At 36.6% G+C, this 16179-nt stretch overlaps 1 protein-coding gene across 1 annotated transcript; it reads left to right on the top strand.

Moving 5' to 3' along the window:
- Positions 1–477: 477 nt before the first annotated feature.
- LOC132799787 (chaperone protein dnaJ 15-like) lies at positions 478–1334 on the top strand. Its single transcript, XM_060812450.1, has 3 exons — positions 478–574; positions 650–754; positions 910–1334. The coding sequence occupies exons 1-3, from the start codon at positions 521–523 to the stop codon at positions 1009–1011; spliced, it is 261 nt and encodes an 86-aa protein (XP_060668433.1). The 5' UTR covers positions 478–520; the 3' UTR covers positions 1012–1334.
- Positions 1335–16179: the final 14845 nt, after the last annotated feature.

Raw genomic sequence — 16179 nt, 5'->3', positions numbered from 1 at the left:
TTCGACTTTTCCCCTCCATCTCTTTATCCATAACCAGACCTTAGGAGCCCTCTGTTTCTTTACGCATCGGCCGGATTGTAAGCGTGGAGACTGCGCGTTTTGAAGGAGATGGTGAAGAGGCGACTCAGAGAGAAAACTGCAGGGTTCTAGAGAGCCCTAGGAGCAGAAGTAACAGGTAGGCAACAACGAAGTAGGAAAGCATGAGGCTCATTCGATCAATCACTGGTAATCTTTTCTCCTCTCCATTTTCAAATTCTTAAGCTTTTCCCGAGACATTTTTTTCCTTGTTTCGCTAATAATGAAATAGTTTTTTTTTTTAAATAAATAATATATTTTAGATTGTTATTGGGACGGAGGAACTACTCAAGCAGTGTCTGTAATTTTGATTTTCTTTTAGTGGTTTTGGGAATTTTTTTTTTTGGGAGAAATTGTGAAAGTTTGTGTTCTGTTTTTTTTTTTTTTAATAACGGTAGTGGTAGGCATTTCTTGCTGAGAGATATGTATGATGATATGATGCTGGATGGAGTACAGCCAACTAGGGATACATTCCATTCTGTCATCAGTTAGTGGAAAGGTGCTTTCATGTTTGTTATCATGGACTTTCATTCTTTCTGGAATTTTCCGTTTGCTTGATTTTGTTTTGTTGCAGGTGGATAAGCAAAATGCTCATTTCTTTGGTGTTACGATCAACGAGCAACAAGCCGAGTGTGGTATTGTAGTAAGAGTTACTTCAAATGCACAAAGCAAATTTAAGGTATGTATATTTCATATTTTTGCATTTAAATTTTTTATATACCATGTTTGATGACTATGAACTCTCTCTCTCTCTCTCTCTATCTCTGCATCTGCATTTTCTTTTGTGTTGCTGATGTGACATTAAATTTATAATCTAATTGCTTTATTTTCCAGTTACTTTATTTCGAGCAAGATGTGAATGGCGGTTATGGTTTGGCCCTACAGGTACCATATCTTCTTTTCTATTGTGTCTCCAATCCATTTTCCATTTTATAGTGCATATGATTTTTGCATTCTGAAAGCTGTCATGGTTGTTTAAAAAATTTGAAGCATAGATGGAGTCAACAGTGACAATGATCATATACAATTGGTAGAAATGTTTTGTAATACTCTTGTCATGTTAAACTTTCTGCTGTTATATCCTTCAATTTCTAAATACTATGCGTCTCTAATTTATTTTCAAAGCATAAAATTGTGGCTGTGAAATTGTGATTTTGAATATCACACATGGGTAGAACTTAAAATTAGTAACCTACCTGTGAATGTGAAAATGATGCTCAACTTGTCTTTTCAAGTGAATGCTTCTTCATCCAGCTTCCAATTTCCACACCAACAACCCACCCCACACCCCCCCCCCCCTCCCCCCGGCCAAAAATGAAATCCATGGGTTTGGTCCCTGATGTATGTATTTGTATATATATGCTTCTTCTTCTTTTTTCGTTTTTGTTTTTTTTCACATGGATCTGCATTAATTTTTATCTGCTGAATATTAGATTCTTTTAAGATTGGAAATTTTGTATAAAGTTACTTTGTGTTTTTTTTTTCTTTTCTTTTTTTTTTTCGCTAGCTATTACAATGTATTGCTTTGTGTTATAGGTTACTTTATACAACAGTTTAGTTTGTTGATGTAGTGCAGATGAACTCTGTCACTGTTGAGTCGAGGCCAAAGTGCTTGGTTGGCATTATTTTTATGGTTACCCTTCTTATTGTAGAATGTATGCAGGAGAAACAAGTTACTACTTTTTCTCTAGGTGATTGATGAAATAGATGGAGCTCTTGGTGATGACAAAGGTGCTGTGAGGTTATTCTAAAGATGGTAATTGTGTGTTTTCCATTATTGAATGCTGCTTATTTACACGCTTATTTGTGTTTTAATATAATTGTAGTTATAGTTATTTTATTACTATAATTGCTGTTGGTGATTAAATATAACTGCTTTCGTTGTTATCAGTTATTGTTGTCATGTATAATTCTTGTTTTCCTTAATGTTTAATGCAAACTGTCAGTTATTGCATTTACTTCATTATCAACATGAGAATCATAAGGGAAATTTACTGTTTAAACTCCATGGTTGCACATTATATACGTTAACAGAAACCTCCATTTCTACCGAGGGTAATATATTCAGCTATGGTGGTTTTTATTTCCCAGTGCTCATTATATTTTTCACTTTTATTTTATGTTGTTCATATATTTTTGTGCAGATAAGAAGTCTGATACAGGGAAGGAGAATTTGCCTTACATTGCAGAAAATCATGAAAGTACATAGAAAGTTTATCATTCATATGGAGTTTCCTTTTCATGATTCCCTGGAAAATGGTACACCCGAAAGTTTATCATTCATATGGAGTTTCCTTCTCATGATTCTTTTCATGCAAACTAGATAGTATTTTTGGCTTATTGACAGCTACTTGCTATCTGCAGGGTTCATATATTTGTTCAACCAACAATTAATCGTGTTGTCAGGAGGTGATCCTTGACTACCATGGCTGATGTTTAATTGCTGTGACAATTTCAAGCCTTTCCATTTCTGATGGGGAACATTGGGTCAAGTCGGGATTGATACCAACAGAGGCTTTTGTAGGAGCTATAATATTATCTAGGAGCTGTAATATTCTCTAGGAGGTGTAATATTCTCTTGTTTTTATTCATAAAACACTTGTACAATTTCCTCTTGCTAATTCAGATTTTGTTTTTAGTTTTTGTACTTGATTCTCGTGTCAATATGATGTGTAAGGATCCAATTTCATTATTAAATTCTCCATATTATTTGATATGTGGAGAAGCAATAAATAAGAAGGATGATAATTTAAATGGATGGTATCAATCACTTTTACATGAATGGCTCCATGGTAGTATGTCCAAATGAGACTTGTTAGGAGGGAATTAATTGTCTGGCTTTTGTAAACTATTTAAATACATGGATACCTATGAAAGTGTAAAGTAAAAATAACAGTTTTCTCATTGACTGTCTCGAATACAGGTGATAATAGTAAAACAACTTTTTTGACCATCCCTCATTTCTATCTACCCTCATTAACTTCTGTCCCTGCTACCACATTAAATGTATACTGTGTCTTCCTCTCTCTTTCTCTTTTGTTGGTTAGGTACCTTTCAGCCTTCTTTCTTTGCATTGACGAACATTGTAGAAAATCCCAAAATCTCTTCAGTTCAGTTCACTCTCCCTGCATCATCTGAAAATCTTCATTGTGGAGCCCATACACTTCAAAAGGATGTAATTAAATTGTACGTTTTTGCAGATCGGAGTTAACGATTACCTGGTATGTGGATATATATACATAATTTGGCTTTATGCTACTTCTTTACATAATTTTTTTTATCATTTATAATAAATTTTTTCCATCTTAATGTTTTGAAATCATGAACTCCCAATAGTAAACATAAATGGCTTAATAAGTAAGCCAAAAAATAAATACAATATACTTCATATTAATTTTGTTAATTGATTTTACGAAAAAAATTTCCTAAAATATATTTTACGTATAGGTGATAGATAAAGTCAAAATCAAATAATGACTTAGCCTTATCACAATACTAGTAGTGAGGAAAAAGTATGAATTGGTACGAACAAAGGAGGCGTTATAAACTATGAACAAAAAATTAAATATAATATTATAAAAATGAATCAAAAATGTTTTGTTTGAATTCACAGAAAGATGATATCGAGGTCAAATTTAGAGCATTAGACCTTTCAATGGATTGATTTAATTAATAAATATATATATATATATATATATATATATATATATATATTTATATATTAGCCTAAGAATAAGAATTTAATTAGTCAATATTGTATTAAAAAAATAACATTTACATGATTAGAAAGGGAAAACATTGACCAACTACAAAACTCGTTTGTCTTCTCTATCCAGTAGCTAGTACCTTCTATCAGATTTCACAGGGTGTGTTATAAATATAAATATGTGTACATATATGGCAACATTTTTCCCTTAAACAACATTTGTACTCATTTACATAAAATGCATTCCTATTTTATCTTTACTCATTTACTGAAAATGCATTTGTATTTGTATTTAAAATGCTATTCCAGTAGGCGTTAATAACATAATTGTTTGGCTTATTTTATGTACTCATTTACTAAAAATGTATTTGTATTTTTTCGTTACTTTTGCTTCAGGATTATAGTTAAACCTTCCAGCAAAGATTCTACGATTGCAGAAGTAGATACTTAGTATGTTTTGAATTGGTAAACTCTTTGTGCTCAATGTCACAAATTTCAGTTTTACTGTTCTACGATGGAACATGGAGTGTATGTTCTGAAGGTACCTAGAGATACCAACGTCAAAGAATGAAGATTATACGTATCAAAAGGAATTGTACGTTGGCCGAACTTGAAAATGTTGTCTACAACGCTCCCAACTTAGATTCTACACAACATCAATTAATCTTCAAGTTCATATACCATGTGTGTTTGTCATGTGAGCCGTATGTTGTGGAAAATGATGAAGACCTACAAAGTTTTATAGAAGAGTATAGTTCACACAGATCTCAAGACAGATCTCCACTTATTGTTGATGTGTTATCCAGGGTTCTAAAGAGTATTAATACTGCTGGATGTGTTGTGAATAGGATACCTACAAGTTCAGGATTTATGACTATTGCCCCACTATCTGCAGTTCTCGAGATAGTTACTTGTACCTCTGATGCCAACATGCAGTCCCCAGCGATCGAAATTCATGTGCCGGAAACTCAACCTGGATTCTCTGAAAATCAAATTTGTGAAAACAATGTGCAATCTGCGGAACATGATCATGATAACGAGCACTTCGACATTAATGATTTGAATGAATATCGTGGACATGATTATGATCAAGATGAACAATTTGAGGTTGAGGTCAACACTGATCGTAGTGAAGATGGGCTACGAGACATTTGTTGGACCCAACATTTGGGACTTTCAGCTGGTGATAGTCGACATGGTGAGTCTCCTTATGGTAGTACTCCAATTGATAATGTGAATGATGATGTGCTTGCCTCTCCTTGTACCGAAAACCATTTGGACATTCGACAGGATTCGACGGCAACCATGGCTGAACGTAGGGTCAACCATCGCTTCTCATCCGTCAATGCCCATGAAATCATTCGAATCAACCAAATCTTTGCGAGTAAGAATGTGCTACAGAAGAAGATTAGTCTTTATGCACTAAGGAGAAATTTTGAATTCAAGGTCAAGAAGTCGGATAGAGTCCGATATGAGGTTGTATGTGCAAACGCAATTGCATGTGGCGAATGCGTGCTACCAAACTACATGGTGATAATACAGAGGCCTTCATGATTAGGGCCTTCAAAGATGAGCATATTTGCTCTTTAAATATCATGAAAAGGGATCATCGTCAAGCAACAAGTTCAGTTATCGAAGACATCATCCAGCCAATGTTTGATGGGATTTCAAGGCAATACAAACCTCGAGATATCGTGCATGACATTCGCTCTAATTACGGAGTAAACATAAGCTACAACAAAGCATGGGCTGCTAAGGAAGTTGCACTATCGGGTTTGTGGGGCACGCCAGAAGATTCATATGCAAAACTTCCTTTATGGAGTCACGTTTTGAAGAGCAAAAATCCGGGCACGTTTACTCGAATTGAAACTGATGATCAAAACAGATTTTTATATTTGTTCATGGCACTTGGAGCTAGCATTAGAGGGTTCCAGCATATGCGGAGAGTCGTAGCTGTCGATGGAACTACACTAAAGAATAGATATAGAGGTTTGTTATATATTGCATCATGTTTGGATGGGAATAATCAAATTTATCCACTTGCTTACACATGGTTTTTTGAGAGCTTTAAAGAAGCATTTGGGGATGATCCGAATATAGCTTTTATATCGGATAGACACAAGAGCATTACAAAAGCAATACGTACAGTTTTCCCTAATAATCACCATGGCCACTGCACATATCATCTTGATACAAATTTACGTGCTAAGAAGTTTAAAGGTAATGTCAACGCGATTATATCAACTTTTAATGATGCAGCTAGAGCATATATTGTTGAGGATTTTGATAAGGCCATGCAGCTTTTAGAAGGGGTTAGTATTGAAGCTGTACAATATCTCAAGGATGCAAGTCCTTCAAAATGGGCTAGATCACATTTTCCGGGCAATAGATACAACATAATGACAACTAACATTGCAGAGAGCATGAACTCTGTGCTTATTGATGCTAGGGATAAACCTGTTTTACCATTACTAGATTACATTCGTGATGTCTTGCAAAGGTGGTGGTATGAACGTCGAACTAACGCTGCTGCAATGAAAACTCCTGTTACTAATTGGTTGGAAAAAATCATGCAGGACCGCTCAAATAATGGCAGAGGCTTACGTGTTATGCCAATGAACTTATATGAGTTTCAAGTTGTTGGCCATGGCATGTTCGTTGGAGTTGTTAACTTAGAAAATAAGACGTGCTCATGCAAGGAATTTGACATTGATGGATTTCCTTGTGTCCATGCAATTGCAGCATGTAAGCATCGACATATTTCTCCATATTTCCTTTGCTCGGTGCATTACTCAGTTGACTCACTCCGTTATGCATATTCGGAAACCATATATCCACTTGGAGATAAATGTCAGTGGCATGCTCCAGATGATGTCATAAACCAGGTTGTACTTTCACCTCAAATTGGCAAACAGTCAGGAAGACCGAGAAAGAAGAGGATTCAATCTCAAGGAGAGGAGCGTCATCAATATAGATGCGGGAGGTGCAAACTGGTTGGTCACACCAGTCGATCATGCTCCGCCGCCGTACCTCTTGATAGCACTAACAACCAACAGCACCACTGAAACGAACGCCCATCAATCGCATGATGCTATATTCAGACAATGAGGCCATGTTATGTGGTATGCGTGTGTATGAAATGTAGTCAGGAATGCAATTAGTTGGTCAACCGCGTAACATGTGTTTTGGCGTAATAGACGTTGGCTTTATGTGTTCTTTTATTGTCAAATTCATCTGTCGTATTGTTTTGATAACATATCATTCCGTCTTCAATTTTTGGTTCAGTTGTTTGTATGTTTCTTACTATTGCATGGATGTTATTACTGCCCAATGGTAATGACCAATGCATCATCGGTAATTGACATTTGTACACCGTCGTAAAAGACTCACAACAATTCCATCCGGCAACTTCAATCATGTGTGTTCCAACCAATAACATGCTAAATGTAGCATTATTAATGATAAATTCTGGCAAAGTTAGTGATCAAACGGCATTAAAAAATGAAAACGTTCAATTTGTTTTTGATTCAAGAATTACCGAAGGTTTCGTCGGTAATTACCGAAACCCTATAGCAATCACATTTTACCAATTGTTTGGGCCCCACAAGTCCCCTAAGGTGTGTTGAATGCAAAAAAATGAAAAATATGGATTCTAAAATTATCCTAAGGAGAGAAAATCCCAAAATTGCTTAAAAAGTTCTCAAATTTTGCAAAAAAAATTTGATGACTGTTCCCCCTCGGTAATTCCCGAGGAAACCGTCGGTAACCATCAAATTCCCTCTGGAATCATTACCGACGGTTCCGTCGGTAATTCCCGATGGTGAACAGTACATAAAAATTTACCAATTTTTTGGGCCCCACAAGTCCCATAACATGTGTTAATGCAAAACCATGCAAAAAAGGGATTCTAAAATTGTACTAAGGAGAGAAAATCCCAAAATTTCATAAAAGTGTATCAAATTTTGCAAAAAAATAGGATAACTGTTCACCCTCGCTGATTCCCGAGGAAAGCGTCGGGAAACTACAAATTCCCTCTGGAAAATTTACCGACAGTTTCGTCGGTAATTCCCGAGGTTGTACAGTTCATTATATTTTACCAATTTTTTGGACCCCACAAGGCCCCTAAGGTGTGTTGAATGAAAAAACATGCAAAACAGGGATTCTATAATTGTACTAAGGAGAGAACATCCCAAAATTTAATAAAAGTGTATCAAAGTTTGCAAAAAATAAGCTAACTGTTCACCCTCGGTAATTCCCGAGGAAAGCGTCGGGAAACTACAAATTCCCTCTGGAAAATTTACCTACAGTTTCGTCGGTAATTTCCGAGGTTGTACAGTTCATCATATTTTACCAATTTTTTGGACCCCACAAGGCCCCTAAGGTGTGTTGAATGCAAAAACATGCAAAACAGGGATTCTATAATTGTACTAAGGAGAGAACATCCCAAAATTTAATAAAAGTGTATCAAATTTTGCAAAAAAATAGGATAACTGTTCACCCTCGGTAATTACCGAGGAAATCGTCGGTAACCACCAAATTCCCTCTGGAAAACTTACCGACGGTTTCGTCGGTTATTCCCGAGGGTGTTCAGTTCATCATATTTTGCCAATTTTTTGGGCCCCACAAGGCCCCTAAGGTGTGTTGAATGCAAAAACATGCAAAATTTGGATTTTATAATTGTACTAAGGAGAGAAAATCCCAAAATTTAATAAAAGTGTATCAAAGTTTGTAAAAAATAAGCTAACTGTTCACCCTCTGTAATTCCCGACGAAAGCGTCGGGAAACTACAAATGCCCTCTGGAAAAATTACCGACGGTTTCGTCGGTAATTTCCGAGGGTGTACAGTCCATGACATTTCGTCGGTAATAGCCTCTGGAAAATTTGATGTACTGTACACCCTCGGTAATTACCGACGAAACAATCGGTAATTTTCCAGAGGGTATTTTTGAGATTACCGACGATTTCCTCGGGAATTACCGAGGGTGAACAGTTATCAGTTTTTTTGCAAAATTTGATATACTTTTATGAAATTTTGGGATTTTCTCTCCTTAGTACAATTATAGAATCCCTGTTTTGCATGTTTTTGCATTCAACACACCTTAGGGGCCTTATGGGGCCCAAAAAATTAGCAAAATATGACGAACTGTACACCCTCGGGAATTACCGACGAAACCGTCGGTACTTTTTCCAGAGGGAATTTGGTGGTTATCGATGATTTACTCGGGAATTACCGAGCGTGAATAGTTATCAGTTTTTTTGCAAAATTTGATATACTTATATTAAATTTTGGGATTTTCTTTCCTTAGTACAATTATAGAATCCCTATTTTGCATGTTTTTGCATTCAACACACCTTAGGGCCTTGTGGGGTCCAAAAAATTGGTAAAATATGATGGACTGTACACCCTCGGGAATTACCGACGAAACTGTCAGTAATTTTTCCAGAGGGCATTTGTAGTTTACCGACGCTTTCCTCGGGAATTACCGAGGGTGAATAGTCATCAATTTTTTTGCAAAATTGGATACACTTTTATTAAATTTTGGGAGTTTCTCTCCTTAGTACAATTATAGAATCCCTATTTTGCATGTTTTTGCATTCAACACACCTTAGGGGCCTTGTGGGGCCCAAAACATTGGTAAAATATGATGGACTGTACACCCTCGGGAATTACCGACGAAACTGTTGGTAATTTTTCCAGAGGGCATTTGTAGTTTACCGACGCTTTCCTCGGGAATTACCGAGGGTGAACAGTCATCAATTGTTTTTGCAAAATTGGATACACTTTTATGAAATTTTTGGATTTTTTCTCCGTAGTACAATTATAGAATCCCTATTTTGCATGTTTTTGCATTCAACACACCTTAGGGGCCTTGTGGGGTCCAAAAAATTGGTAAAATATGATGAACTGTACACCCTCGGGAATTACCGACGAAACTGTCGGTAATTATTTCAGAGGGAATTTGTTGGTTACCGATGATTTCCTCGGGAATTACCGAGGGTGAACAGTCATCAATTTTTTTGCAAAATTTGATATACTTTTATGAAATTTTGGGATTTTCTCTCCTTAGTACAATTTTAGAATCCCTGTTTTGCATGTTTTTGCTTTAACACCCGTTATGGGACTTGTGGGGCCCAAAAAACATGTAAAATGTGATGGACTGTACACCCTCGGGAATTACCGATGAAAAAATCGGTAATTTTCCGAGGGAATTTGGTGGTTACCGACGTTTTCCTCGGGAATTACGGAGGGTGAATAGACATCCCATTTTTTGGCAAAATTTGATACACATTTATTAAATTTTGGGATTTTCTCCACTTATTATAATTTTAGAATCCCTATTTGCCATGTTTTTGCATTCAACACACATTATGGGACTTGTGGGGCCCAACAAATTGGTAAAACGTGATGGACTGTACACCTTCGGAAATTACCGACGAAACCGTCGGTAATTTTTCCAGGGTTTATTTGTTGGTTACGAAAAGCGTTTCTGTAATTACCGATGGTGAATCGGGAATTATCGATGCACCATCAATAATCATCTTTCCTTTAATTTTTACCACAACCGAGGGTTTTTTTTATCTTTTATCTTTTTTCTTTTTTTTTCAACGGTTGTCATTAGTAAAGATAGGTTCAGCATATTAAGATAACATTAGCATAACATTAGTATAGACCGTCATAACATTAAACATACGATCTACGTTGAAAGTTTATTAAAGTACAAATCAACAGCATATTTTTTTCTAAAAAACATAATGTCTTGCGGACCAAATGAAGGGTTCTCCTCACTACTCATGTATTCAATAAATTTCAGAGCATAGATGCCACAATCACCCCTGCAGAATAGCATTAATGATTAGTATTAATGAAAACCAACCACGTGTATTTTCACACGTAACCACAATAAAAAACAGCAGCAATACAAGTTGTTTGAAATGACAACACATTCATACCCAATATCTTGGCGGGGTGCATCTTTGATCATGGTCATCGTGAATGGATCTAAAGTGGGAGACACGTCCGGATTCTTCTCGTAATATCCCCCATCCCTCAATAGGTAAGGCAGCATATACATAAGGCATTCCGCATTCTTCAACTCTCTATTCTGGACATATTTATTTCCCATATTTGGATCGTATAAATCAATATGCCGGGCCTTCAAGTCCACACATGCTGCCAACCAATGCGCGCCTCCATTGTTGACAGGGATGTACACCTGCAAATTAGAACATAACCTCATTATCCACAAAATGGGAAACTTAGTGAGAATTGTTTTCAATATATGTATGGACTTACATAATCACATATCCGCCATGACATGCTAGGTTTGGGTGACCTCCCACGCACATAGTTACAAAGGGTTGCATCACATGAATATGTGCTACGAGATGCCCTCCATATGGGATAACGCCCTTTGATGGATGACTGCCCAATAATGAAATATATACAATATAAAATATCATCAATATAACATTAAGCAACGCAGTAACATCCCATCATCTTACCCAAAATAACACGTCTAATATGGCACAGGTGTTGGTGAACATCTTCTCATTATCAAACCACCTTTTTCGTATTAAATACAAAATAGTGTCAATATGCTGCAAAACCACATTAAAGGAAATAAGTAACAAGTGCGAGGTGATAAATAAAACATCATTCCAAACGTAGGACCACAATGATTTTACATGAACATAAAGCATATAACTTACATCGGAATTCAACCATCCTTCATCGGTCAGTAGCTCAGCAAAAAATTCCTTTCCCACCGTCATATAAGATGTACACACGGTTGCTTCCTTCGGTACCACCCTATACCACTCATCGAACGCCCTCTCCTTTGATGCATCAATAGGTCGAGTAAGATTAAATTTGACCTTCTTTTTACACGGGTCGGTGTAAGGAGAGATGACGTGATGTGACTGGTGGTAAACTCGACCGAATCGGCTTGTATCATCAACGTTATGCTTCCGATCTTCCACCTCAATCTCAGCTGATTGGTCATGATGTGGACTGTCAGCTGAAGCACCGATATCCCACCCGAAATGCAAAGGCCGATATGGCACCAAAGCCCAGGAATCCTCCACATAGGGTCCTCCAAGTACGATAGGCTCAAACAGTGTAGTACAATCATCATCCTCCTTCCTACCATTGGAACCGTCTATGGGTGCATCAAATTCTTCAGCTTGCTCTCCAACAGACGGTGCCACAGGGGATGATGGTCTAACTGAAGATGACGGTGAATGGCTATGCATATGATGCTCGGCCTGCAAAACACAATGATTATTTTTGCAGTTCCCAAACTCTAACAACAAATAATTGCTGAATTACAATATGTAATTTAATAATGCTGAAGCACTAAAGTAAAGTATACTAAGTTGTCTAAATGATACCTGATGCTTTTGTTGGTCAATAACAGAACTAAGCATCTTCCTTAACGCTGCCATCTCTTTATTTAATTCATCAAATTTTGCCTCCAAGCAAGTAAGCTAATCAATATCAATATCCAAAACATAAGTCAACATATATTAGTACAACATATGAAATACAAATTTGCATGCAAGTAACAATTGCATACCCTGAAATTAGCATCTGGAGGGCCACTAGAATGCTCCTCAGCTTTGGACGCATCTTTAGCGCTAACATCTTTAGCGCCAACATCTTTAGCGCCAACTATTGGTGCTACAATTGGAGGTGACGTGTAGCGAACTTCATGTATGTTAACTGCTATTGTTCGCCAATAATCCATAGTCTTCTCCTCATTGGTAGCATCTAACCTCCAGTGCACAACATACTACATGCAATGAAGAAAGGAAAAAAAAGTAAATTTGGAAACTGACTATGGTAATGTAACTTGAATGTAGTCGTACCATGTAGTCTAAACAAAATTTGCCTTACATTGCTATTGGAGGAGAACCAATTATGGACAGCAAAATGGTTCGGTTGCCTTGGAGTATGCCATCCAAGGATCCTCGGACAACAGGTTTCCAACCGGTCGGCAAATTGGTTACCAAAATCAGGGATTGCTTCAAACCCCCACACCTACAAAATACAAATTATAGGTTATTAAATATAAATTTTAAGTAAACGCTGCATGTATTAAATATATTACCGTACTTGAAACACCAATGGAAAACCTTTTAGGTCATAATACTGTGATATATTCTTTACTGCACGTCCTCGTCCTCGTCCTCGTTGCTAGAATGTATTGTGGAATGAGTTGATCGTCTCCTTGTAGCTCAGAATGCCCCAAGGGTAGGAATTAAATACGTCGAGATCAGCAACCAAATCAATGAATTTTTTTTTTATTTGAACCTTCGGATCCATTCCGAGTACACCATGAACTAAGAAATATAGTAATGCAATTCTAACAGCATCCCAATCATCCACAAAAAGTGTATCCTTGAATAGTCGTTCCAGTTCGGGCGGTTTCAAGTCACTCCTGTCATCTAGCAACCTCGTGCGCAGCTCATTTCCTTTGGAAATTTGCATATCATACATCGAAGGGTACCTACAAAACTTTAACCCACTAATGAGTGCGAATTCCCACTTCGTAAACCGCACTGCAGATCCACCAAAGTTAAACTCCAGTACTTCTGGATTGTTGGACAAAACTTGTCTGCAAAGCAGGTGATGCACTAACTGACCAGAGAACCGGAGGTTCTTCATGTCAAGTAAGTGTCCAAAACATGTTTGTCTATACTTTTCGAGCTGCTCACTTGTGAGGACACTTGTAATTACTTTGTTCGCCTCTATTGGATTCCCGAATGAATGTGTCCTAACTTTATTTATATCGGCATCCTGCAACATCCGTTCCTTTGGAGCATCAATGGGCTGCAATATGAATTACATAAATGGAACTGACATCAACGATTTAATCATACCCTATTTTTCCACCCTAACTTGATAATAATAATTTCCAACTAAATCTTAAGACATATGGGTTCACATTTTTGCACAAGTGGTAATTACCGATGAAACCATCGGTAATCAACCTACAATGAACTAAAAAAAAAGCCCGATGGCTTATCGGCAATTACCGATGGCCATCGGGTGAAGTTTTTCTTCAGTTTTCACATTCATGAATAAATACTGTCACATGTCTTATCATTTACCGCACAAAACAACATAAATGAATATAAAACTTACCATATCAGATGGGGGAGAGGAAAGTGGAACGTGCCCTCGAAGTTTGGTGCTTTCCGTCTCAGATTTGGATTTCTGCCTAGTAGTACGTTGACGCTTAGAGTCGGGTGCTGCTGTGCTACCACCGCGTCTCTTACTTTCCACCTTCTTAACTCCCTTCTTCGGTTGACGTCGCAAGTTCCTCTTTGGTGCCATTATAAAGTACAACCTACAAATGTACATTGACAACATTAATAAACTTTTATCTACCTTTAACAACATTGTCAACTATGTATACATACATGTATAAATATCTGCAATCCTCAATTTCATACGCTCTCTTCCTAAGGATATTGTGCATGCCATTATATTTACTGAACATTTAATGTATAGCAGTGTGCATGCCATCTAAATCTTTCTATCTTCTTCTTCTTTAATTTTTTATTTTTTTCTTTTTTGGGGATAAAGTGTTTGCGTGTTTGCTTCTAGCTAACCATGTACCTAAAATTTTATGATCGATCTTCTCTCTCTCTTTCTCTCTCTCTCTCTCTATATATATATATCTATACCTTTAGAAAGTACTAACTCTGGAATTCTCAACTTCAATTCTAATTAATCATAAAGTATTTTTCTTGTATCTCCATGTACTGATTTTTAGTAATAAATTACCCTAGCAAAAAGGAAGAAGAAAAAACTTAAAAGAAAAAAGAAGGTCCGAAAATCAACTAAGATTTCTAATGCAGCTATAGTCTAAAGTGAGGTTTTAATAGAGCAACCCACAATTGTGGCCAATTATGATGCTACATGCAGAAGCAGATAAAGTGAAATATTGAAATGACTGGAGAGGAAGTAGTCAATTCACCTAAAATAGAAAAACAAGAAAGTGAAGTATAGAGGTGGAAGACTAGATAGAAGCGACGCAACAGACAGATTGTTATAAGCCAATCAAAAGCAGTCCTTAGACTGTATATATACATATCATATTCATGTTATATTTAATTTTTTCTTACCATACAATATATGTCTAAAAAATGTGCACAGAAAGTTGCAGACTATAATCTGAACATATAGGTTAAGCTGGACTGCAACATGTCCACCACTTCTATATGAGTATGTCAACTAATGTAGCTACATCTCTTCCCCATACTGCTTGTGTTTAACCTGATTTGGTTGTAAAAGCTCAGACCTACCGACACCTATATATGCTATACAAATCATTCACTTCATATTTATTTTATCTTTATACAAATCCAAAAAGAAATATAATTTGTTTCCTAAGGGTCAAGTACGTTTTTAAAAAAATTCTTCTTTTCAACCCACAAAAGCAGTTTTCTAGACAGAGTTTGAGTATCATGCACTAGTGAGATAACACCTTTAGCTTAAGGATTTAAACTTTGATCAGGGTAAAAATCCTTATATCCCTAAGTTGTAACAAATACATATATATACATATGTTATGTTTTTTTATTACAAACTAACATTATTCTTCATCAAATTCATTGATTTCCCTGCCTTCATCCTTTATTTATTTTCCATGCTCAGGGATGTCTGTCGATGGAACAAAAAAAAAAACATTTTTTTATAAAAATTTAAAAAAAATATATTAAAAAATGACATTTCGTCTGGGTGTCGTTCATCCCAGACGACATGTCGTTCAATCCATCTTCAACCCTTGTCCGGGTCGACCCGAACCCGCCTAAACCAGTACCGACCCGATTCTTGACCCGGTTATTTCTTCCACCTCCGGCCACCGATCAAGGCCAAACCGGTCCCATTTTTTTCCTCTCTTCATTTCCTACTAATGCCCAATATCAATCTATCCTAAATCTTCAAAAAATAAACCCGCCTAAACCAGTACCGACCCAATTCTTCACCCGGTTATTTTTTCCACCTCCGGCCACCGATCAAGGCCAAACCGGTCCCATTTTTTTTCCTCTCTTCATTTCCTACTAATGCCCAATATCAATCTATCCTAAATCTTCAAAAAATATAAACACAAAAAATATAAATAAAAACCCACACTCCACGGAAACGAAAGAAATAAACACAAAGGTAAATCCACACAAAAACAACCCACACCGGTCCCACGGCAACAAATAAACAAAAAGATTCAACCAATTACCTTATTCCCTATGCTGAGATGAGATCCTAATGTTTGGCTTTTCCACGACAGCTTCGGTTTGGTTGTTTGTATTTGTGTGTTCGTGTAAAGCCGTTTGTTTGCTTTTTTTGTATTTTTGTATTTGTATGAAAGTGTAAAGACGTTAAGAAAAGG

Source organism: Ziziphus jujuba, chromosome 10, assembly GCF_031755915.1.
Source record: "Ziziphus jujuba cultivar Dongzao chromosome 10, ASM3175591v1".
Lineage (NCBI taxonomy): Eukaryota > Viridiplantae > Streptophyta > Magnoliopsida > Rosales > Rhamnaceae > Ziziphus > Ziziphus jujuba.
This window is presented reverse-complemented; position numbering and strand designations above follow the sequence as displayed.